The sequence below is a fragment of the Scophthalmus maximus genome, chromosome 12, assembly GCF_022379125.1.
Source record: "Scophthalmus maximus strain ysfricsl-2021 chromosome 12, ASM2237912v1, whole genome shotgun sequence".
Lineage (NCBI taxonomy): Eukaryota > Metazoa > Chordata > Actinopteri > Pleuronectiformes > Scophthalmidae > Scophthalmus > Scophthalmus maximus.
Window position 1 is genome coordinate 23,754,007 of NC_061526.1, and position 23,294 is coordinate 23,777,300.

General features: G+C 43.9%; 4 protein-coding genes across 8 annotated transcripts; 1 reads left to right on the plus strand and 3 right to left on the minus strand.

Annotated features, from left to right (window-relative positions):
• Positions 1–160: 160 nt before the first annotated feature.
• cwf19l1 (CWF19 like cell cycle control factor 1) lies at positions 161–6,123 on the minus strand. Of its 2 annotated transcripts, none has more exons than XM_035612391.2 (14): positions 5,989–6,123; positions 5,176–5,260; positions 4,904–4,988; positions 4,474–4,575; positions 4,163–4,377; positions 3,961–4,076; positions 3,766–3,850; positions 3,310–3,465; positions 2,966–3,134; positions 2,432–2,511; positions 2,057–2,266; positions 1,372–1,491; positions 1,199–1,296; positions 161–1,066 (listed from the first exon to the last, which is right to left on the minus strand). In XM_035612391.2, exons 1-14 carry the CDS (start codon positions 6,009–6,011, stop codon positions 922–924), a joined length of 1,689 nt encoding a protein of 562 aa, XP_035468284.1. In that variant the 5' UTR covers positions 6,012–6,123; the 3' UTR covers positions 161–921. The 2 variants fall into 2 exon arrangements, with proteins under 2 accessions (XP_035468284.1, XP_035468292.1); XM_035612399.2 differs by lacking the exon at positions 5,989–6,123 and adding an exon at positions 5,631–5,899.
• Positions 6,124–6,714: 591 nt separating this feature from the next.
• On the plus strand, positions 6,715–13,060 carry dmtf1 (cyclin D binding myb-like transcription factor 1). 3 transcript variants are annotated; one of them, XM_047336506.1, is made up of 17 exons: positions 6,715–6,847; positions 8,366–8,487; positions 8,642–8,737; positions 9,334–9,419; positions 9,527–9,638; positions 9,732–9,808; positions 9,903–10,060; positions 10,158–10,190; positions 10,276–10,385; positions 10,546–10,774; positions 10,859–11,010; positions 11,197–11,397; positions 11,517–11,599; positions 11,688–11,876; positions 11,955–12,173; positions 12,255–12,357; positions 12,581–13,060. In XM_047336506.1, the coding sequence occupies exons 2-17, from the start codon at positions 8,373–8,375 to the stop codon at positions 12,613–12,615; spliced, it is 1,998 nt and encodes a 665-aa protein (XP_047192462.1). In that variant the 5' UTR covers positions 6,715–6,847; positions 8,366–8,372; the 3' UTR covers positions 12,616–13,060. The 3 variants fall into 3 exon arrangements, with proteins under 3 accessions (XP_047192462.1, XP_047192463.1, XP_035468192.1); XM_047336507.1 differs by having other exon boundaries at positions 6,776–6,847; positions 8,238–8,487; XM_035612299.2 differs by lacking the exon at positions 6,715–6,847 and having other exon boundaries at positions 6,854–8,487.
• A 260-nt stretch (positions 13,061–13,320) lies between these two features.
• On the minus strand, positions 13,321–16,992 carry tmem243b (transmembrane protein 243, mitochondrial b). The gene is made up of 4 exons (XM_035612959.2): positions 16,730–16,992; positions 16,268–16,318; positions 15,986–16,090; positions 13,321–15,722 (listed from the first exon to the last, which is right to left on the minus strand). The coding sequence occupies exons 1-4, from the start codon at positions 16,805–16,807 to the stop codon at positions 15,603–15,605; spliced, it is 354 nt and encodes a 117-aa protein (XP_035468852.1). The 5' UTR covers positions 16,808–16,992; the 3' UTR covers positions 13,321–15,602.
• A 3,759-nt stretch (positions 16,993–20,751) lies between these two features.
• Positions 20,752–23,104, minus strand: meig1 (meiosis/spermiogenesis associated 1). Of its 2 annotated transcripts, none has more exons than XM_035613019.2 (3): positions 22,952–23,104; positions 21,915–22,077; positions 20,752–21,077 (listed from the first exon to the last, which is right to left on the minus strand). In XM_035613019.2, exons 2-3 carry the CDS (start codon positions 22,059–22,061, stop codon positions 20,949–20,951), a joined length of 276 nt encoding a protein of 91 aa, XP_035468912.1. In that variant the 5' UTR covers positions 22,062–22,077; positions 22,952–23,104; the 3' UTR covers positions 20,752–20,948. The 2 variants fall into 2 exon arrangements, with proteins under 2 accessions (XP_035468912.1, XP_035468920.1); XM_035613027.2 differs by having other exon boundaries at positions 21,915–22,073; positions 22,952–23,087.
• Positions 23,105–23,294: the final 190 nt, after the last annotated feature.

The following is a 23,294-nucleotide window of genomic DNA, read 5'->3' on the forward strand; positions in this document are numbered from 1 at the left end:
CCATCACCACTAGATGTCACCACATTGTCGAAATTAGCAAAGTCATAGCGACGCGTCCATGAGACTGTCCAGGGGGAATAATGTGATGTTAAATCTTTGAAACTACAATGTGATGAATACGACGACGTCCACCTGTAACAGAGCGACGTGACACCAGAAACCCAAAATAAGAGTTTTAATTGTAGCTCATTTACAAAATACAAGAAATAGATTTAAAAACAAGTTGCTCCCCAGAAGATGACGTTTAAAACAAAAAGAGCCTCTGAAGTCGTCATAGAAAAGTTTGCTTTGTTTTTTTACAGTGTTGTATTTATTTAAAAATGTTTGAGTCTTTATGGGAACGAGTTCTTTCAGCACCTACGAGTTTTCGTTTGTCTTCCCGCCTTTTTCCGATTCAGTTATAAAACTGCAAACTTTTCTATTCACTTTTATAAACAAACAGAAACACTTTGTAGAATCCCAAGAAACTTAAAAACAAAGGTTTTCATGATCCTACTCGTAAAACTGTTTCGGTTCCTTCGTCGCGGCCCCGGCAACAACTGACAAATGTTATTAAAAAGAAAACACTGGTATAAAAAAACAAAAACAAATTTTAAAGAAACCGTTTGACATTGTGGAAAATTAGAAAAGGACAACGTCAAATACCACTTTCCTGCCTGGAGTTAGCAGCTGGTTAGCTTAGCTTAGCACGAAGACTGGAAATGGCCAATGTGGCTTTGGACGACCGACACGACCAGAGATCAAATTATTAAACAAACCTGATATGACCTTTTAAAGGTGCTGCTTCTGTCTGTTCTGTCTTTATGCTAAGCTAAGCGGCTGCCTACGGAGGTGTTATCCATCTGAAGATCTGACTTGATCTGAATGATCCCGGCTGTGGTGGTGTTTGTTTGCTTGAACGTCCATGTTTGTGTGTGTGTGTTAGTCTTCCCAGGCAAAGTCGTACGGCTGGAAGTCGTCCCTCAGCTCCTTGCAGCTCTGCTCCTCCTCCTCTCGACTCTGTTTGCACTCCTTCCAGTCGGCCCGGGTCGGGATGTTCAGCAGCGCCTCGCTCGCCAGAACCTCCCTGCCATTTAAAAAAAACAACAACCCCACACGACTCGTGGTCAGAGGTTTGTGGACGAGTTGTCCAACTATCATTATTCTAAATGTGGTGACATTAGTTCAGAAGTTTGAAGGATGTGACGATGCCGCTCACCGTCCAAACTGCAGAGGAAAATGTTTCCTGATGCGATGGAAGAGTTTCTCGCCCGAGTCCAACTCCACGTAGAAGTACGGTGTCCCAGGAGGAGCAATCTGAACACACACACACACTCTGAATCAGCACGTGTGGGTGTGTAGGTGTGCGTGTAGTCGTGTGTCCTCTCGTACCTGTTTGAGCTCCGTGTGTTGAGGGATCTCCATGAGCTCGATCTGCTGCTCCTGAGCCTGGACCGTGAACGCCTCCTTGATGTCGTCGGTGGTGCAGCGGTCCAGCGGCACCGGGACGACCTGAACGACAACAACAACAACGCAATGAGACCGAAAACCAAAAATAAAATCATAATTTCATGGTCACATGGTGTCATTTTGTGTGTCTTGATCGTTGTTTTGCATCTTTGTGGTTGTTTTTTGTCCATTTGTTGTCATTAAACTTCTCTTTTTAGTCGTTTTGCGTCTCTTTGTCATCGTTTTGCATCTCTTATCTGTGCATTTTACTCGTCTCTTTAGTTGTTCTGTCGTCTCAATGTGGTGATTTTGTGTTTTGCTGTAGTTGTTTTGGATCTTTGGGGTTATTTTGCTTCTTTCTAGAATCCTTTAGCGTCTCCTTGTGGCCGTTTTGTATCTCTTCATCATAGTTCTGTATCCCTCTTTTCTTTTTTGTGTCCATTTGTGATTTTGTGGCCATTTTCTTCGTCTCTATTGTTGTTCTGCATCGCTTTGAGGTCCCTCATCTATTAGTGGTTTAATAGTTTCTCTCTTTAGTCGCGTTGCATCTCTTTACGGGTGTTTTTGTATCTTTCAACTGAGCTCCGTGACTTTCAGAGGAGAAACATTACTACGTGCGTGTTTGTACCTGCAGCTGCAGGTGCTGGCTGCGGTAGTTCCTCTCGAACACGACACATCGCTCCCCTTTGCTCTTGTAGAAGCTCGTCAGGGCCGACTTGTACTTCTCCATCTCTTCCACCACCTCGGAGCTCAGCTCCACCACCGACTGGTAGTGACCGATGGGCAGGATCAGCACGTGGTGCGGCGTCAGGCCGCCTTTGGCTAAAGCCAAGTAACACTGTAAACAAAACAAAATGTTGTATCAGTACGTTTCCAGTATTTTGTTTCACTTCAGCTCTGAGTTTGGTCTCCACCGTCTCTGGAGGGAAACGTCCGGCTCTTCGGCTGCTCAACGCTTCACTACTGTACGTACAGTGATGACAAATCTACGGTCTGAACTCACGTGTGTTCCGATGCTGATGACGAGGTGTTTCTCCACCTGAGGACTCGCCAGACAGAACCAGCACGGACCGGTGGGCTGAGCTGCACGGAATCAAGGAAACAAAGAAGAAGAAATATAAAAAAACAACTAAATCTGTTAGTTTACTTTTTAATTATCTAACATCCGATGGCCTTTTGGATGTATTCCATCTCAAATAGAAGATTAGTGTATTATTTATTGTACGCAGTTCTTGTATGAACATTAACTGTCTTTAATTGCCTTTTTTAAATTCATGAATTTATTTGAAATGATTTATTACAATGTAGAAAGTAGAGTAATTAAACTAGACGACAGAAAAATCTAAATCAGTGAGATGAAACACAAGCCGAATTATCCATTAGCACTTCCTGTTTGCAGTTCACCTGTGAGTGCACGGACAACTATCACCGGTTCACTGTGACGCTGAAGAAAAGTTAAAAACGTGAAATTCTCAATGGAGTTCTGAAGGACCTCTTTTTTCTGTCATTTTTTCTGATCAGAATTATTTGGACTCACGGTGCCGTCGCGGCTGTTTGGCGTGTTCGTGATGTTGCCCGTCTCCGTCTTGCTGCGGGTCTCGCCCTCGCCCTCGTCCCTCGCCGTCCGGATGTCTTTTCCTGCCGCGGCCCCGGAAACCGCCGCCCTGCTTAGTGCTCAGGTCGAAGAAGAACTGGGCTGCCGGCTCCTGATCAGCGGACAGGAAGGAAGGACGGAGAGAAACAGGGCGGAGATTTTCAAAATAAACTGGATTACATTGAGAAAAGAGAGATGAATTGAGCCCAGGAGCTTTATAGAATTTTTTGAAAACTATAAAACCAAAAATCGTAAACCCCTCAAATGTTAATTGCTGCTCTTTGTACCTCCTCCTCGGCGGCGGCGCCGAAGCCCGTCTTCAACACCTCCGTCTTGTCTTTCGCCGGGCGTCTGTACGGGTTCTCCGTCACGTCCTGTGGCTGCTTCACCAGCTCCGAAGGATCCATGGTCTTCATGGGGACGATGTTGAAGGCGTAAAGATACTAACAGGGGGGACAATCAGCGAGTTACACGACGGATAACAACTTGTGGCCTTCATCCATTTACATTTTGGGCAAGTTGGCGTACAGACGAGTGTCACTGGACGGCTGTGACGCTGAGGAAAACCTAAAAATGTGAGGAATCTGGGGCAAGTCTGGAGCCGCAAGGACCCGCAAGGACCCGCAAGGAGCAACTCCTCTGTCTGTGATTTACAGATGTTTAGTTGCCGCTAAATCAGCAACTTAACAATAACCAACATCAATCGAGTGTCTGTTTTTTTAATAAAACACACACACACTCACTTTCTTTTTGGCGGGGTTGTTGACGGTTGCCAGGGCGATGAAGCGGCTGACGTGCTGAGCATTTTCCTGGAGAACGACGTGATTTCTGAGGATGGAGACAGACAGAGGGGCCAATCAGGAAGTGTAAACCCACAGGCTAATATTTAATTATATTTAATTTCCTCCCTGTGACGTCGACCCCCCGGTCCGGTCTACCTGTACGGGAGTCTTTCGTAGTGAGCGCCCTCCAGTGCGGCAAAGTGGTACCGCGGCTTCAGCTTGTCCGCCAGGTTTGCGACGGAGCCACTTCCACAGAACTTTGTGTTCACTTCCTGCGACAGAGACAAAGTTTTGACAAAACAAAAACTTCATGACGACATTATTTAAAACCTTCTAGAGCCGAGGGTCATCGGTTTACCGGGTTGTTGGCATAGTGCCACACGCCGCGGGGCCACTGCGACGTCAGCAGGATGTCGACCCCTCGGAACTTGGAGCTGGCGGTCAGCGGCGACACAAGCGCCGACAGGTCTTTGGCGGTAAAGCAGTGAGCTGGGGCCGGTTCCTGCGGCGCCTCACGCCCGCTGACGTAGGCTATCTGCAGCCCGGAGACGCCCGTGAACACGCCGCGCCGACCTGACACGCACAGAGATGGAAAAAATTTACAGATTTTTAAAAACTTAAATGTACAAAACATCTTTTCCTTCCCTCCTCTCTTTGTCAGAGTCTCACCGAGATACGTGATGTTGTCGGCGAGCTCACATCCGTCCGCGCTGGGGAAGTTCTTCGCCATCTCCTGGCTCGCGGCTCCCAGGATGTAGGTGTGGATCGGAACTGAGGAGGAAGCAGAGACGCAAAGTGTGAGACACACTGACACACCGTGCTGCTGTTTGTCTGTACTACAGAAATGATCACGTACATTTCTACTTGTCCTCTTTAAAAATCATTAATAACACCAAGAAATATGTATATCCAAAAATACACACTTGTAATTTCTTTCACCTGTTGTAAAGACTGAATAAAACTGATTGCAACAGCCACACAGCAGCGCCCTCATGTGGTCATTCTTCATAGTGGTGACAGAAGGTAAGGAGGAAGGAAGGGGGGTAGGGAGATGTACTGTATTGATCCTAGTGTAACAGCTGGTTCCAGATGTTCATACCTTTCTTGGCTCCAGTCTTGTAGAGCTGCCACTCGGCCTCGGCCTCCGGTGTCGTTCCGAAAAACTCTCCGACGCACAACAACAGCTGCGGGAAAATAAAACACCAGACATCAACTCACGATACAGAACTTTTTACTTTAACCTGTCTGAGATTGTTATTCATTATTATTAAGCTGCAACGAATATTTACTTTCCTCAAGGACTAAAAATCTCAAACATTTCACAGAGAAAATGAAAACTAGCTGCAGTGAAAGAAGCTTCAGTCGACTCACGTCGAACTGTCCCGTTTTCTTCTGGATTGTCTGGACTCGGTTGAACAGAGCGTTCAGTCGACCTTCGACGTCGCCACACGCCAAACTGACAAACACAAACACACACGCTGATACTCAATTCATCCATATCTCTGAATCACACCATGGGACACGATTAAAAAAAAATGTAATCATCAAAAATCTACATAATATTCCTTTAAAAACACTTTTAAGACTCAGAAACAGAGTTTCTGATTATTGTGATGTAGAAAACTGAGGCAGATTTCAAATCCACTTTTCATCCATGAGGTTTCGTGGAGTGAGCAATTCATGTTCTCAGATAATCGATTAGTCTTTAAAAAAAATAATAATAATACAGCCCACAGTGGAGTTTTCACTTTGTTGAATAAATATACAAGTATATAAGAACAAAAACAGAAGCAAATCGTCGTATCTGAGAAGACAAAGCCAGAGACTTAGGATGAAATGATCAATAGTTGTCAGCTCATTTGTTGTCGACCGACTAATCGATTAGTCGTCGAAGTTCGACACGTTTGCCGAACTCGTCGGTTCCCTCTGTAGAAGCGTGAGGTGGTGGAACGGGACGTCTCGGGACGTGTGTCCCCCTGCAGGAGACGAACACGTCCTTCACTGTGACACATTCTGAACGAGGCTCGGCGACAGTCTCGTGTTGTAACCGGAACAATTTGACCGGAGGACGCGAAGAGGAATAAAAACCGCCACAGGTTCGAGCGCGGCGACGTCGACACACGACGGGACGTCAGTCGTGACGCGTGAATGGGTGTTAATGAAGTATTAATAAGTGTAACTCACACTCTCACCGGTTGCTCGCTCATGTCTGTGATGAAGTAAAAGACGAGCGTGTTTCAAAATGTGAGGTTTTGGATTTTTGCAGCTTGAACGTTCCGTCCGTCACCAACAGTGGTCCGATGGAACAAACAAGCGGAACTAATGTTGTCTTTTACAAATCACGGGTAAAAAAAAATGCAGTGGCACTTCACATTAAAGTTTTTCTAATTTATTTCGTGTTACCTCTAAAAAATATATATACATATATCTACTTTGATGTATTTAAGTCGGTAAAATGAATTCAGAACATTTTAAATCAGTCAGGTTGTTGCCCGGACAGATTTTAAGGGCTGACAGTTTGGTTGCCAGGTTTGACTCTTACACGCAAAACAAAAATAAACAGGGATCTGTACAAGTAAACTTTAAGAAAGAAAGAAAATGAATCCCCAATTTTACTTCTGATAATCTAATAATTGTTTGCATCCACAAATGCCTTTGAACATGACACCTGAAGACGTTACCTTGATCTGTGGTGAATTAAATCTGATATTTTTCATAATTTTCTAACATTTCAAAAACAAATCGATTAATCGATAATTTAAAAAAATTAACGTAGCTCATGCCGTAAATATAATAAAATGTACTTAAATACATAACACCCACAAACCTTAGTTCGTAATGCAAACAAATAGAATACACAATAACACGAGGTGAATATTAAATGTGTTGTTTTTACAAAATTACACAGAATACGCTCGGCTGCTGTTTTATGGATTCAATGTATTATCTGGCAACCCGGCGCCGGGCCCTCGGACGCCGAGCCTCCATCCTGGCACTTTACTTCATCCTGGTAACTCGCAAGTCCCCGGACCGAAAACAGGAAGTAAGTACGAGAATCAAATGTAAAAAATTCACTTTCTGTTTGCGGCTGGAAGAAGCCAAAGCCCCGATGGGGCGCAAAATCGTCGCAAACGCGGAGAATAAAGCGGCAGAACCGCGTCAGAGAAGCCGCACAGACGCCGCAAGCTTCTTCCTCGTCGACACGAAACATGGCGCCGGAGATTGTTTTCTTCGTCTTTCATTTTATCGGTGTAGCTTGTCGGATGCTAACAGTTAGCATTATGTTGTCTGTTGTTTGTCTCCCGGAAACAACAATTAAACACAACCACGCAACTGCTCGTGAATCATAACATAGTTATATTTCATAATTTGGAACAATGATGCAAGTAAAAAACGAAGCACGCGCAGAATCCGCAGTGTTTGTGTGTCGGTGATCTCACACCAAACTCCATTTGAAAAATGGCCGATTTAACACATTCTTTCAGATTATCGAATAATAAACTCATAATTAATTTCAATTTCAAGTGAAACCATTCAGTAGTGGTCCCACCCACAGTTTGGCGTTGAAATATTGTACATTAATACAAGTTTTGATAAATTATGCAAATTAATACAAGCGCAATATACGGTTGTATGAAAAAGTTTGGTTTCAAAAAATCCAAAAATGGTTCAATGTGGATTCTGGATACTTTTTTTTACTTCTGTTTTATAAATCTGACAATTTTCCTTTATCAAGTTCTCAACTGACTGTCATCAGCTGTCCACAGCATTTATTTCCATGGCGACCACATCTGGTCTTGAATTTTTTTTTATTTAAACCATTACACATTCATTATTACTTACAATTTTAGACATGGCCCAACCTCCAGTCCAGCATGTGATGATGTTAATAAATATACTTTATTTTTATGTGCTGCACAACAATCACAACATATTTTCAAGAAAGAATGGGGGCCATTTCATCGTCATGTTGATATCGAGTTTTATTAAAAAAAAGTTTCATGAATCTCTCCCAAACCGAATTTATCACTAACATCTAACAATATATGAAATGTTTTTAATAAATTTGTTGGGCTATGAATATTAGTGACAATGTGTAAATGAGTTTTTTTTTGTTGCAATACACCGTTGTCACTTAAAACGATCTATAAAACATAATCACGTGTATTTTATATAAATATGAGAAAATAAACATCTATGACATTTCAGAGAAACCCTGTGGATCCAAACATTATTTGTATTTATAGATTCAGATATTGATGAATTAATCATTGTTTGACAAATAAAAGCATCAGACTCTCATTTAATAAGCTTTTTGAAAAACTTATGATATATTATGATTTTGTTTTTGATCAATAAGTTATTTTTTTTAATCAGATTTTACTGTCCAGAATTTTAAAAAACAGTTTTGTTTTTTCTATTTGATCATTTAGATCAAATATGAAATATTATTTTTCCTCTCGTTGGTCTTTGTGAGCTGCTGTCGCCGTGGTTTCTGCAGCGACAACAACACAAACCTGCGTGTGAATGTCATCGGTGTGTTATTTTAATTCGTCGGCAGCCGAAGGATGAGTTCGGCCGCCGAGGACGAGGAAGAGGAGGTGGCGGCTTTAGGAACCGTCAAGTCCGTCACTCTCACTCAGGACAGTGACGGAAGCATCATACTGCACTGTCCTGCCACTGGTGGGTCCACACACACACACACACACACACACACACACATAATTAAACATGATTCCCGATTTCCAAACAGTTCTCTTACTTTATTTGGGTTGTTTTAATAATTGATTTAAAAATGTGATGTTGAGAAATTGTAAATGTGTGTGTGCGTGTGCAGATGACGACTCAGAGCCCCTTCAGAAGAAGCTGCGTCTCTCTACAGAAGAACACGACGACTCGGACACACCTCAGTTCTCTGTGGTCACGTTACCGAGTGAGAGAGAGACACACACACACACAAACACACAAACACACACACACACACACAGTTGTTTGACTTTGTATCCATGACGTAACGTTTATACCAGAAACCGCCCGATTAATCGTTTGGCTGATAACAGATGTCCTCACTGTCAAATTACAAGTCAAACTAAAGGTGCGTCAGATGATTCAGAGACAAAAATATCATCAGACTTTTCTCTAAAGATGAAAATAGACGGATCACGACGAGCAACATCTGATGTTCTGTGAGGCAAATATGAAACTGCAGATAAAAATATTCTTCTAAAAATAAGTCGTCAGTATCTTTTCTTGTCCCTGGGTGATGATGTCAGCAGCCCGTTTGAATAAAAGTGAAAAATCACTGGGAGTCAGATCACAAATCAAAAATGTCATTGCATAAATTTTAGGAAACAATTTTATAGTGTGCAGCCAAATAATTGATAAGAATTAGTGTTGGATTTTTTCTAGATCCTGCGGCCAAACGTCGAGTTTTACATTTTATATAAAGTGATAGATGAGACCAGTTTCTTTATGATTCTTAATAACACGTACACACTCATGAAGCTTTGCTCTGGGTTGTCTCCTCAGTGTCGGAGACCGACGACGGCTTCGAGGTGACGATGACGGCCACGGCGGGCGGCGACCTCACCGAGGACGGCGTCGCTCAGATTCAGGTAGAAGCTGAAACAGGAGAAGAAGAAATCAAACACAGAACCTCGTCGTGTTCCTGAGCGACGCGTTTGCTCTCAAAGTGAGTAGTTAAGTGCGTGTTTGTGTGCAGATTCTGCAGGAGGACGAGGACGAGCTGTCGCCCAATCAGAAGGCGGAAGTGTCGCCTGTCAGTCAGGCCTGGTTCACCACCAAAGAAGACAAAGACACGTTGACTAACAAAGGTAAACATCGTTTCCGATGAGGATCAGAAAGGAGGTTCAACTAAAAAACGACAACTCTTATTAAGTGTTGATTCAACGTGTCCTCGTCCTCAGGTCACAAGTGGAAACAGGGCATGTGGTCCAAAGAGGAGATCGACCTGCTGATGAGCAACATCGATCGATACGTGAAGGTTCGTTTCTTCTTTCTGTCTCTGTCCAACGCTCCGTTGTGTGTGTGTGTGTGTGTGTGTTGTTGTGTTGTTGACGTGTGTGTGTGTGTTTCAGGACCGAGGCATCGACGACCCGGCCGAGATCATCTTCGAGATGTCCAAAGAGGAGAGGAAGGACTTCTACCGCTCGGTGGCGTTGGGGCTGAACCGGCCGCTCTTCGCCGTCTACAGGCGAGTTCTGCGAATGTACGACAACCGCAACCACGTCGGCAAGTGAGTCCACGAAAAGAAACGACGACGCGACAACAACACACACGGGGAACTTCTAACTTTTTCTGAGTTTTGATTTTCCACTTGTTTTTCCCCTCAGGTACACGCCTGATGAGATAGAGAAGCTGAAGTCGTGAGTGAAAACCTCTACGTGTCTTTAAACATGAACATTATTTTTCGAATCTATGTTTTAAATATCTGACGCGTGACATGTTCAGGCTGCGGCAGAAACACGGGAACGACTGGGCGACGATCGGAGCAGCTCTGGGTCGCAGTGCGTCGTCCGTCAAAGACCGCTGCCGCCTGATGAAGGACACGTGCAACACAGGTGTGTGTGTGTGTGTGTGTGTGTGTGTGTCACACCATCGACTGTGAATAAAGATGGACGACGCGTCTCCTCTTCCTCCCGTTGTACAAAAATGAAGCCAAAGTACCTCCGATTCGGCTGCCACTTATGTTTTTTGTTCCTGTTTCTCTTGTCGAAAAAGGAAAGTGGAGCGAGGAGGAGGAGCGGCGTCTGGCCGAGGTCGTGTACGAGATGGCGGGCGTGTCGCCGGGGCTGGCCGTCACGGGCGGCGTCTCCTGGGCGTCGGTCGCCGACCAGGTGCGCACGCGCTCAGAGAAGCAGTGTCGCTCCAAGTGGCTGAACTACCTGAACTGGAAACACAGCGGAGGGACGGAGTGGACGAAGGAGGACGACCTGAACCTCGTGCGCAGGTACGTTAAGATTCGCGTTTGAAATCCGCACGAGTGTATAAACGACGCGAAGTCGGTAAAAAAGTTACAAACGACGCGTCGCAGGATTTCGGAGGTGGAGGTGGAGGACGAGAACGAGATCAAGTGGGAGGATCTCGCCGGCGGGTGGAGCAGCGTGCGGTCGCCTCAGTGGCTGCGGTCGAAGTGGTGGAGCATCAAGAGACAAGTGGCCAATCACAAGGACATCCCCTTCAGTGGTACACACAGACACACAAATACAATAATTACAGAAAGATAGATTTGTATTTGTTTCCTCTGTTGTGTTCATGGCAGATTTTTTTATTCCTAATAGTTTCAATTTTGTAATTTATCTTATCTGACTCGTGTGTGTGTGTGTGTGTGTGTGTGTGTGTGTGTGTGTGCGTGTGCGCGTGTGTCCTCAGTTCTCCTGAAGGGCCTCACGGAGCTGATTGCGTCCACACAACAGACGACGGGGTCCGGACCGGGGAGCCCCTCCTGCTCCTCGTCCTCCTCGCTGCAGATCCGCCTCACCCGACTGGACGAGGGCGGCGGTAGCCCCGCCCCCAGCTCCGTGGCGGCGCTGCAGATTCCCGTCCAGATCCCGCTGCAGTTCACGCATCTGGGTGAGACTCGCCGCGACGTTAGGGGCAGAAATAAAACAGGAACACATGAGAAAAGAGTCAAATTAAATTATAAATGAATAAAATGTTGATTCCTGATTGGTTGTTGTTTCTTCTATTAGCGACAGATCCGTCAGCGGCGGCTGGTGACAGCGGCACCATCACCCTGAACACCGGAGCCCTGCAGACCTTCGAGATCCTGCCGGTAAGATTCTGATCAGATGGAATACTCTGAACATTGAATCTGATTAAACTTCCATCACACGTTCGTGTTTTCTCGTTCTTCGCCCCAGTCGTTCCACCTGCAGCCCACCGGCACGCCGGGCACCTACTACCTCCAGACCACTTCCAATCAGGGCCTGCCGCTCAGCCTCTCCACCGGTCAGGGCCTTCCGCTCAGCTTGGCCGGCAACGGCACGGTCACCCTGACGACCGGCTCCTCCCCGTCGCCGCACGAACACATCATCCTCCACAGCCTATCGGTCTGTCGCAGTTGTCAGCCAAGTTTGTAGGTGACAGTTATGTCATGTGATATATAAACGTGCCGTTCCCTCCCTCAGGCCGACGGCCTCTGCTCCAGCGACGGCGTCATTATCCAGACGGTCACCGCCGACTCCGCCTCCTCCTCCGTCGACCTACTCGGCCAATCGCAGCTGGTAGTGGACCCGGAGGAGCGGAGCCAAGATGGCCACCTTGACGCTACAAGTCTCCTGGAGAGCTCGGAGGGCGTCGTCACGGAAACACAGGAGCCAATGACCGATGGCTTCACGACAGACAAGGTATAAACATGGACCCTGGTGGTTTCTTTTTTTTAATTCCTCAATATGATAAACATAAGGTGGTTTATCTGTGTGTGTCAGGAGATGAGCTCCTCCTCTGTTGAGGGCCCAGTGGTGCATTCTGGGATCACGTCTGGCAGCGCCGTGCTGATCGTGTCTCCGGACATCAGCAGCACACTGACAGGTAAAACAGAGACATAAAAAAAACGAATTAATAACTAAACTTAATTTCCAGTCCCACCACTGCATCAACTCTTCTTTCTTTCTTCAGACCAAAACAAATTTCTGCTCTGACCAAACAAACAATGACAACTTTTGTTTACTCGACACAGTTTAACACTCAGATCCTCCCCTCGCATTTTAACAACTACAAAACTAAAAATCATTTTCCTGTCTTGTGTCCTCAGATCCGATCTTGGAGAACCAGGAAGGTTCCGACTGACTTGGGACTCTCACCTCGAGGCTGATGGAGATTTAAACGGACCGAAGCAGGAGCCGGGTGAAGACCGGATGTAGCTGCTGCACAGGACGACGACGACAAAGACGGTGCCGGGTCCGCCTGCGAGTTGGAGTTCAGGACTCCTCCCCCCTGGTTTAGACCAGGAAGTGACTCATGAACTTCTGATTCTGTGTGAAGCTTCTCGTGTTTGAAGCTTCACACACACCGAACCCCCTGGATGAAATGTGAATGCAGCGCTGCTCAAGGCCGCGGACGACGTCAGCGGACGTCCTCGCATCTTCTACAGAGCCAAAGAGACTCTCAAGGCTGCGATGGTACGGACATGTGGCCCGACCGTCCATCGCCCCTTTAAAAAAAATAAATAAAAAACATGAAGAGGAAATACTTTGGTGGTAAATTGAATGATTAATAAAATCCCATCCGGATCTCTTGGGTTTTTCTGTTCAGACTTCTACCTAACTCACAAGAGTGAAGATGTTTTCAGATCTTTTACTGAAGTAAAAGTAAAAATACTATAGTCATAGCAAAAAAATACATTAAGTAAAAGTCCGCCATTCACAAAGTAAAGATACAAACGTATAACCAGCAATATATACTAATTACTAGTATTCATTATGCATAATGTACAATATTTCTCTCTGAAATCTAGAGAAGTCTAAGTAGAGATAAACAGTGAAAGTGAGGCCGTCAGGTTACACAGTTATTTATTCCATAAAATCGTAAAATAAAAAAGAAAAGAAAGAAACACGTGGCTTTGACAATCCTAAAGTCGTGGCGAGGTCGGTTTCTTCTCGTGAAAGTCTCTCAGCACTCGGCTCCTTGTTAAAAAAGTCCGAAAATATTGTTGGTTTTGGTCAAAAAACTGATTTTCAACAGTCCTTTTCTTCAAGACCGTAACTTTGACTCGTTTTCTTTAGGCAGCTTCAGACGTGATCTCTTGATTTTGGTACAGATGCCGGCGGAGGCTTCAGCCCGACTTTGTGATGAAAATCTTCACCGACGTAACGACTTGGTGCCCGATTTGACCAAAATCCAAAGTGATTTTGTCCAAATGAAAATTTTCTTGTGCTACAAGACGATGTGCTTCACAAACGGGACCTGACCCGGTCGTTTTGTACTTGTGTGTTTGTCGTGTTCAGAGTTCCTAACCCTCTTATAAAAGTGAATGTGTTGAGCTACAGTACCAGTAACGTTTTTCGGGATCATAATTGTTATTCTACAAATTGTGACTTAAAGCTACTTTGTGCTACGGAAGCCCAGAAGATCTGCTCCGATTTGTGTAAAAAAAAAAAAAAAAAGCAGGGTTAACAGTGCAAACATTAGATGGCTGACATCACTATGATATAGAATATCCTTTAAGGATTTATCTGTGAGCAGCTACGTGGAAAGCGTCCATTCATTTTCACCGGTGCTACAGTTGGCCCGTGTTTGTGCTTAGACCAAAGTGTAGTTCAGCCGTGCTCAGTGCAAGAATTGGCAGTCAGAGGAATTGGGCATTTAAAACGAATTAATAAAAGAAAAATCCTCTTAGCGAAACGTGATTCGGGAAATGAATGAATTAAATCCAAGCATGATAATCGGATAAGCTGAGAATAAGCAGAGACAGAAAACAAACCAAAAAAATGAATGATACAAACTGTTGAATGTGTTTGAGAACAGAACCCTGATGACGGCGTGCTGACGTGGCGTGAGCGAGTTCGTACCACGAAGGTTTACATGCTCATTAACATTCATCCTGGTTTAAAGGAAAAATACACCCCGTTAAAATCTTTAAACCAGCAACTGTAGAAGATTAAAGTTCTAGGTTTATGAAAATTTCAGTGATAATGGAAGAAGTTTTCCTTGCCAGCGCAGAGCGACGTCTTTGTAGTTTCCGTGTGAAGAGCTTCTTGTTCTTTGGCTTTTTTAAAGAATCAATTTGGCTTTTGAGGTTTTTTGTTGTTTTTTGCAGATCTGAGAAATGGAAACCTGATGGCAAGAACTACGAAAATATCATCAACATCCAGGAAATATTCCCGGGGAAATCTGTGAAAATGTAGTGTTTGTTTTCTGCCATTATTCATTAACATTTGGTAAAAGAGCACCCACGATGAACACAACTATTGCTGGATTACTGCGATTCTGAAGAAAACATGATAATTCTCGGACACATTATTATTTTTTTCATGATTTCGAAGCAGTTTTTACAAACGTTTATTCATGAGGGAAATTTAGAGATAATTAAATCCTCGGAAAGTGTAAATCACACTGACTGATATGAAAACGTTATTCATGAGAGTTGAATATTTAATTCTCTGCCGGGTTAATTCCGTGAGAATGGGGGGTTTCATTGGGAGGTATATTAGTTGTCATCAATTTCGTCTTGAAGATAAACATATTTCGTAAGGAAGTCCTGCTTAGAATACAACTTGTGCTGTTTAAGGATATAATTTAGTTATGTCAGAGGCCACTTGAGGGCAAAGAAAAATATGAAAGACACAAACATGTATAGCAATACAACGTAACACGTGTTGGAAAAGGGGCGGATTTTTCCTTTAACAGTTACATGATTAAATCCCTGTCGTATTTCCTCCTGATTTTAAATACGTCTGAAGATATTGATGATGTTTATGAGCATGTAAACAGCCGTTTGTCTGAACCAGCCGTGATTCTCCAGGCAGATTTGTGTTTCCTCTCGACACTACATCATGATTTCCACAACTGTGAAGTCATCGTGTGTCTGTGCAGGATTCGACGACGATGACGCAAGACGAGTTTTCATCCCATCGGAACCTATGGAGTCTCTGCCCAGTTTCCTGTCGGCCGACGTGGGAAATTCATTCAAGTTAACGTATGAATTTCTTTCTTTTTTTAGTCACGTGTGTCTTTCACCGTTGGTCCATCGTTTAGTCTTTTTCCACGCGGAGTTTCCCGTGTGTCGAGGCCATGTCGTCCCTTCTTCCTCCTCCTCTTCCTCATCGCCCTGGTCTTTACCTGACATCGTGGAAGTAGAGGTTGGCACATAGACACAGCAGCACGATGGACGCCAGCATGTAATAGATCAGGTTCCTGAATTTGGGCTCCAGGTCGCCCTGTCGGTACCAGAATATCTGAGGGAGGGAGACACGGGTACCACCCCACGTTATAAAAAAAGAAACTGGAGAAAACCTGTTTATGTTCCTCTGGTTGCGAGGGACGCTCAGGAAAACAATGTGAATTTAAATGTCTGACCAAAATCCAAACATATTTGGTTATATACATCATATACAACATTTGCGAAGCTGAAACAAGCATATATTATTTCAGAGTTTATCCCGGTAAGAAAAGTCCGACATCTACAACATGTATCAGTGTGTGTGTGTGTGTTTGTTACCAGCATGATGGCGGATCCACAGGTCAACAGGATGCACACGGCGAAGAAGACATTTAGCGGTCGCGGAGGCAACGAGGGGAACACGAAGGACCCGACCACGGTCACCTGGGAGAAGAAAAACAGAGAGAAACATTCGTAATGAAGCGCGTTCGGTTTTTACAGAAATCCTCAACAAGCTTTTCTTTACAGGAATTTAGTGTAAATCTGTTCAGACAATAATAATTCACTCTAAAAACCATAAAAGTAGAAGTAGAAGAATTAATATTTGATGTGTAGACTTACTAGAACAACCAGGGAGGTGAATCCTCCCACTGCCAGGTTGATGATTCGATCCTGCAACAAAAACATTTTAGTTTCATTCACAAGTTTATACTTGTGAATTAAAATCTTTTTACTATTACATACAAAAAAAAAAAAAAAAAGTGTTTGTGTTGAGCAAATACAACTGGATTGTACGGCATCGTGTTATGGAAATATTTGAAGTGATTGGCACTTCACGCATCTTCACGTCGCCCAAATTTGCGTCTACTTGCGTCTTTGCAACGGTAAGGGGGCGGGACAAGCCGGTGACGGCAACAGGAACTCCAAGACAAGACTGTCTCATTTCAGCCTTCTACGAAAAGCAGGACACGGCCCCACGAATTGAGACACTCGTGTCTCTTTAAAATATCTTCAACGTCCTTTGTACCAAATATTTACTCACACTCTCTTTTGCTGCGAAAGTGAAATCAGGTTCTTTCCTACCCGAGCGGACGTCTCTCCAAACAGCGGTCTGTTGTCCAGGCCGCTGGTGCCGTACGACCTGGAGTTGAAGTCGTCCATGGCCGCTTCCGCAGACACACACTCAGCAGCGCCGCCCCCTGCTGGACACGGCGGGCCAGTGCCGCATGCTAGCTGGCCCGTCTCCAGCTGCCTCCCTCTGCGCAGAGTCGGGGAAGACGTCAGCGTCTCCAGACCGATGGGGACATTGTTGGAGGACGGACTCTGCTGGACAGGTACGTTCTTACTTTACCTGTTGAGGAAAACAAAAAAACTTTCGTAAGCCAGTGACACCTCAAAGAGAAGGAAAAGATATAATCCCACGAGCTACTAGAGCTGATGAGAGAGTTGTTTCTGATGTTTTGTTATCAGAGGAGGAGGCTGCTTTTCTTTCGCCGCAGAACAAAACCAGAAACAAAGCAGACAACTGATTTTTATTGCAGTTCCTCCCGCTTCACTTCCTCTATTTTCAGGTGCGATGACAAACCACAGTCAGTTCCATCTGGCAGCAGATGGTCGCCGATGACGACAGATAAAAAAAAGAAAAGAGGAAGCTGCAATCAGAGGAAAGTTTATACTCTCTTCATTCCGACTCAGGCCTTGATGTGAAAGTCTCTCAGTCAGTCTCAGGAAGACGACGTCTTAACCTGCGATTCAACCAAAACTTTAACCTTTAATCAAGTCGTGTTCCCCATGAGAGCATCAGAAGGAAGTTTTTCTTGCTGCAGTCATTCCTCCCGTTTTAAATGACTATCTGGTCGTAGCTAAGCAGGGAGGGTACTCATATCGGAGCTCGGTATATTGGCAAGTAGCTAAATGTAAGTACTTGTACTTGGTCTGAAAAAAAAAGTGGTATCCGTCATCCCTATTTTCTATAAAGGGGAAGGTTGAGGCTCAGTTTGCTGATAGAAACTTTGCCCACATCTCTTTACTGTTTGCAGTGTTTTGACACTTTCACATGACGTCGTCACGCAGAGTTCAACAACCTTTTTTCCCACAAAGACGACAGCGGCTTCTTCTTCCCGTTCTCTTTGTGGGTGAGGAGGCGGCCGGAGGGGAAATAAAACCCCTGGCGGAGCTTTCTCAGCAGAAAACCCACAGTGGGGGAAAACAAGAGGTCCATTATGAACCTGGCCTAAAGCGACATTCCTCCGGAGCCTTGTGATCCACTGGGCCTCTTAAAAAAAAAGAGACCCCGCGACTTCACCGAGCTCAGAGGGAAAATATTTGGTTCACACGTGAGCCGAGAGAACACGACTATGAACTCAACTGAGCTTTAATAACCGTCAGGTAATTATCATACCATCACCTGAGTCCTGCAGCTCATTGAGCAATATGACAATTTTCATCATCAAATTAACGCACGGATCAATTTCTTGATGAATAAATAAGTCTTTACAGTTCACAGAGGTGAGAAATAACCATTACGAGTTCTGAGAAATGTCTTCTTCTCGTGTGATCAACAGAAAAACCACAACCCAACGACAATCTGAGAGAAGAAGAAGAAAACAAATCTTTGGGCCTTTTGTTTAGCTAACGAAATAAAAAGCTTATTTGATTCACTGAAGATTAGTTTTCCGATGATCGACCAACCAATGAAGTGTCCAATTGTTTCCTCTGCCAAAAAGACTTTAATGAAATCAGCTGACACTTAAAAAAATTGAGACAAACTAAATCAAATTTAATACATGATACTTGGCCATTCAGACTAAGGCGGGGACTTTCATTTCGTAAATTGATTTATTTTGTCAACTAAACGCCGATTACACAAATAAGCCAAGCCACAAAAAAGTTAAAGGACAACTGATTGAGTCATTTGTCAAGATAAACTCCAATTTCTTTTTAAATGTGAGGACAAATGACATCAGATACGCTGGTTCAACGTGTATTTGACGTGACTTTCTCTGTAGATATCAGCATGTACACGTCACCGCTCGGCCCCACGTCCATCTGGTGCAGTGACAGTCCGTGCCAAGCACCAGAGGCGAACCACATAAATCGGAGTCCCGAGCACGAGCGGCGTCAGTTGCCCCCTCAGATAATAAATACATCCATTGTGACGCCGACTGAATCAGCAGCTAAACACATGCACATTACAGGTTTATGAAAGAAAGACTCCACCATCTGCATGTGTCAACTTCTTTTCTTTACCAGGGGCGTTATTGTTTTGTCGGCCCCAAATTGCAACACAATATTTTGCCTCCTCCCCGCCAGGTGCTAACGCAGCTCATTTTTCCGCTTGTTTTCCTTCTTGTATGACGGCTCGCTGACTCGACTTCCTGTAATTGGTCCGAAAGTCCGACACGTCTATAAAAAATGTTTTATTTCTAAACTGATACTTTAGGAGCCCGACTGATGTGAGCCTTTAAATGTGCATTTATGTTTTTACATTTTATGCTAAATAAATGTTTTGTTACAAGTTTTATACATTTGGTTGAAATTGTATTTTCAATTCATAGTTATTTATGATGAAAAGTTCACACTTAAACTACAATATCAAGCCTGAATTACAGGTTTGGTTTGATAAGGACATTTTAGGAATCATTGACAGATCAGATAAAAATCTATATATATATCGATATCGATATATATATATATGTATCGGCCGATGTATCGGGAATCTACGATATCGGCGTCGAGCCCCAGAGATCCATGTCATCGGTCCGAACACAAGTTTGTATGAGAGTGGATCAACGTGAAGCTGCTGCAGGACAAACTCTCCGTCTCCTGCCGGGGACAGAGATCACATCCGATCTCCAGCCTCCATCGCGACAAGAACCATGAACAAGAACCACTTTTCACATGAACTGTCACCACTGAGCTCGCTCGGTCAGTAGATTAGCATGCTAACAGACCTTTCCCCAAACCAGCCTACTGGAGGGAAACAAGCCGCCATCTTGCTGTCATCATAAATGACATTTATGATAATATGTATTTTATATTTATATTACAGGACAGGCGCGAGAGTAACAGTCACGTTAGCTCGCCTGAGCGTGTCCAAGGCCAACTGCTGTGGAGCAGGTTGACATGCTAACGGAGCTAAGCTAAGCTAACAGCTAACAGCTAGCCAAGCTTCTTCCGAAGAAGAAGAAGAAGAAGAAGAAGAAGAAGAAAAAGCGGCGGACACTTCAGTGAACTCGCCGCTCACCCGGTTACATCTCTCGACACACACACACACACACACACTTGCCTCACGGTTCCCGTGTCGACTCCGGTGGAAACATCACTTCATTGGAGCCGAGCAGCTCCCGGGACCAGGCTCATCGTTAAAGGGGATAAAGCCCCGGTAGCCTCCCTCCCTGCGTCCGCTACTCTGTTAAAGGGGAGTGGCAATTAACTGTGAGCGGACCGCGACGCTCCACCGCCGCTCCGCCGCCCCGCCGCTCCGCCGCTCCGCCGCCCCGCCGCTCCGCCGCCCCGCAATTAACTGTGAGCGGACCGCGACGCTCCACCGCTCCACCGCCGCCCCGCCGCCCCGCAATTAACTGTGAGCGGACCGCGACGCTCCAACGCTCCACCGCTCCACTGCCGCTCCGCCGCCCCGCCGCTCCACCGCTCCACCGCTCCGCCGCCCCGCTGCCCCGCAATTGACTGTGAGCGGACCGCGACGCTCCACCGCCGCTCCGCCGCCCCGCCGCCCCGCAATTAACTGTGAGCGGACCGCGACGCTCCACCGCTCCACCGCCGCTCCGCCGCCCCGCCGCTCCGCCGCTCCGCAAAGGTTATGGCCATAATGTAAATGAAGATTATAAAATTAAGGAACTAACACAACTTAACCTCAGGCTGACACTTTGTGTGTCTGTTTAACTGGCTGATGTACTGAAGTGAACTTTTCAAATGTTCTTTAATTGAATATTTCAGCGTCTTTATATCATTGATGTGTGACAATAAAATCTGAGCTTGTACAAACATACACTCAGGTTTAGACAAACACGTACAGTGAGCAGATAGTGTTCGCTCTGCAGGAAATCAAATATGTGAAACTTTTACAAAGAAATGCTCACATGCAGTTTTAGAAATTAATTTATTGAAAACAAAAAGGGCCAATACTTTAGACTTCACCTGAAAGGGGGATGTGATCTGTGCCCATTCTGGCACAAGCTGTTGCACGAAAAACTGTGCATAACTTTTTCTGTACGATAATTTATATGAATACGTTTTTACGACATTGTGTCGTAGCGGTAACAAAAGAGTCCGTGACACTTTAATACACGTAGACCTTGACCCTGTGCACGTCGCCGTCCTGACACTCCCTTTTCCTGCTGTAGTAGTAAAACGTGTCGTCCCGACGTTGGAGCCTCTTCACGAAGCCGCTCTCCTGCCACCGGTCGACCTGAGACACAGACGTGATCGGTTTTATATTTACTTTACGTTTCCTCAAGACGTCATGAATCACGATGCTTTAGCGTTTTGTTACAGCTCTTAATCAATAAAAAATAATCATGAATGAGGTTTATTACGTCCACGTAGAAAATACAGGTTTCTGCAGACGTTCTGTTTCTCTTTTTAATATTTATTGATTAATCTTGATCTCACAGCCCAAAGTGATGTGTCAGTACATTAGTAAGAAAACATTTAAAATGTACTTATATCTGTGTACAACTCTACTATAATGTTTTATAAACCATTTTTATGTTTTCAATGTTTATATTCTGCTTATAAATTATAAATAATAGTGGGACATGAATCTCCACTTCCGCACAATGTGTTTGAAACGATTTACCACAATAAAAAGAATTGAAAATACTATATGCATCAAGAGAAATTACACCAAATGTCAATTTTCGGGACAAAGGTTTCTCTCATAACTTTTGAACTCCTGTTCAGATGATTAATTTCTTTGTATCCTGAAAATTGGAATTCTGTTTTGTAGATGATGAATATGCTGAATGCAAAAATGTTATTTGCATTGATAATGTTTTTGATGTTTGAACTGTTTTAAAGATTAATTGTGTTTGTGTCCATGTTTGTGGTATACGGTGCAATATGTTTAATGTTTGATTTTGAAGTAAACCAAAATTATTCAGATTAGATTACATTGTTTTTGTAATAAAAGGGATTAAGTTACTGATTTCAAAAATGTGCCATGTAATTTGTATTCTGCAATTGACTGCATCTCAATGCATGACACAACTCAAACTGTAACAGTTAAGTAATAAGTCATATTTACCGAAGCCCCTTGTTTGACCTGTATGTACTCCAGTTCATCCCTGTAGCCGGCCAGCTGGAACCGGAACAGGTTCTCCACCTCCATCGTCCACTTCCTGGCTCGGCTCATGGACTTGGGCTTGGAGTTGTGGTCGGTTGCAAAGGACATGGCGTCTGGTAACTGACTGGACAAGAAGAAGAGAATATGATTTAATTAGGTTTCAACGTTTACAATAACAGACTCATCATCAGCCACTTACATTTTTAACATTTCAGATGAAAGGTTTGTTTTTTATTTTAAAAAAACAGTAGACATTTATTTGAAACAATGCAAAACATATATGATGAAGATATTCGGGGAAATTCTGAATATAGATTATTCACTGAGGAGAACTTTATGACAAATATAAATAGTGACATTTAAAAACAAATAAGTGCTGTTTCAAATGTTACAGCTGTGCCGAACTGAAATAGAGATTAATAAAAATGTAAAACGTCAAAAACAATCATCTTTTTCTTTTTCCTATATTAACCTGTATTTAGTGATACTTTAAAATGCGACATTTTTGAAAAGAGGTTCGTCTTCACAGATGTTTTACAAAAACAACCAGGTTGTCAAATATATGCCGATCTCAAATATGAGCATTGAAAATTATAATAATCGTGTTATTATTTTTCATACGTATCTATGTGTTGTTGTACTTGACGCAGCATTACTGCATTGAGTTACGCGCATGCATCAAAGACGCGAAGGGTTACAGTTAATTTAAAAGGTGAAATTTTACCAGAAAAGCGTTGAGTGATATAATGTAAACATATGCCGAACTTGAATATACATAGTGAAAAGTTGTAAAACATTGGAAAAATGAAATATTTTCATCTTTTATACGTATTTATGTGCAGGTATACTCTTAAATGTGACATTACCGGACGGAGTTTGGTGCGCGTCGCGCTTTACGCGCGTCAAGTAACCCGTTTTGTTCATTTTCGTCAATTTAGAAAGAACACGCAGTTTATTTGAGTCACATTGCTCAAAACAGCCCATCAGCATTTACTTACGCGCGTGTTTTTTTGTGTATTTTTGTTGTTTTGGAAGTGTTTCCGGACGACAGCTGCTGTTGACTCGTAGCAGCGGACACAACCTGTCGCTTCTCTGGTTGCCTGGGTTACCGTGAACTTTCTTCTTCTACGTTGGAGGGCGACGATCCAGTAGATGGCGCCAAAGGATCTGCCATCTAAGGAGGAAAGTGAACGAAATATATATTCATGTGATGTAGTTTGGATATTGGAAGCATTAAAAGTCAGATTTTTAAAATGTATTTATTCATGTTAAATGTACAATATTGTCATAGAGGAGAGAGAAGGTGAAGCGAAGAATAAAGGTGTGGACGATAGGTGGCGA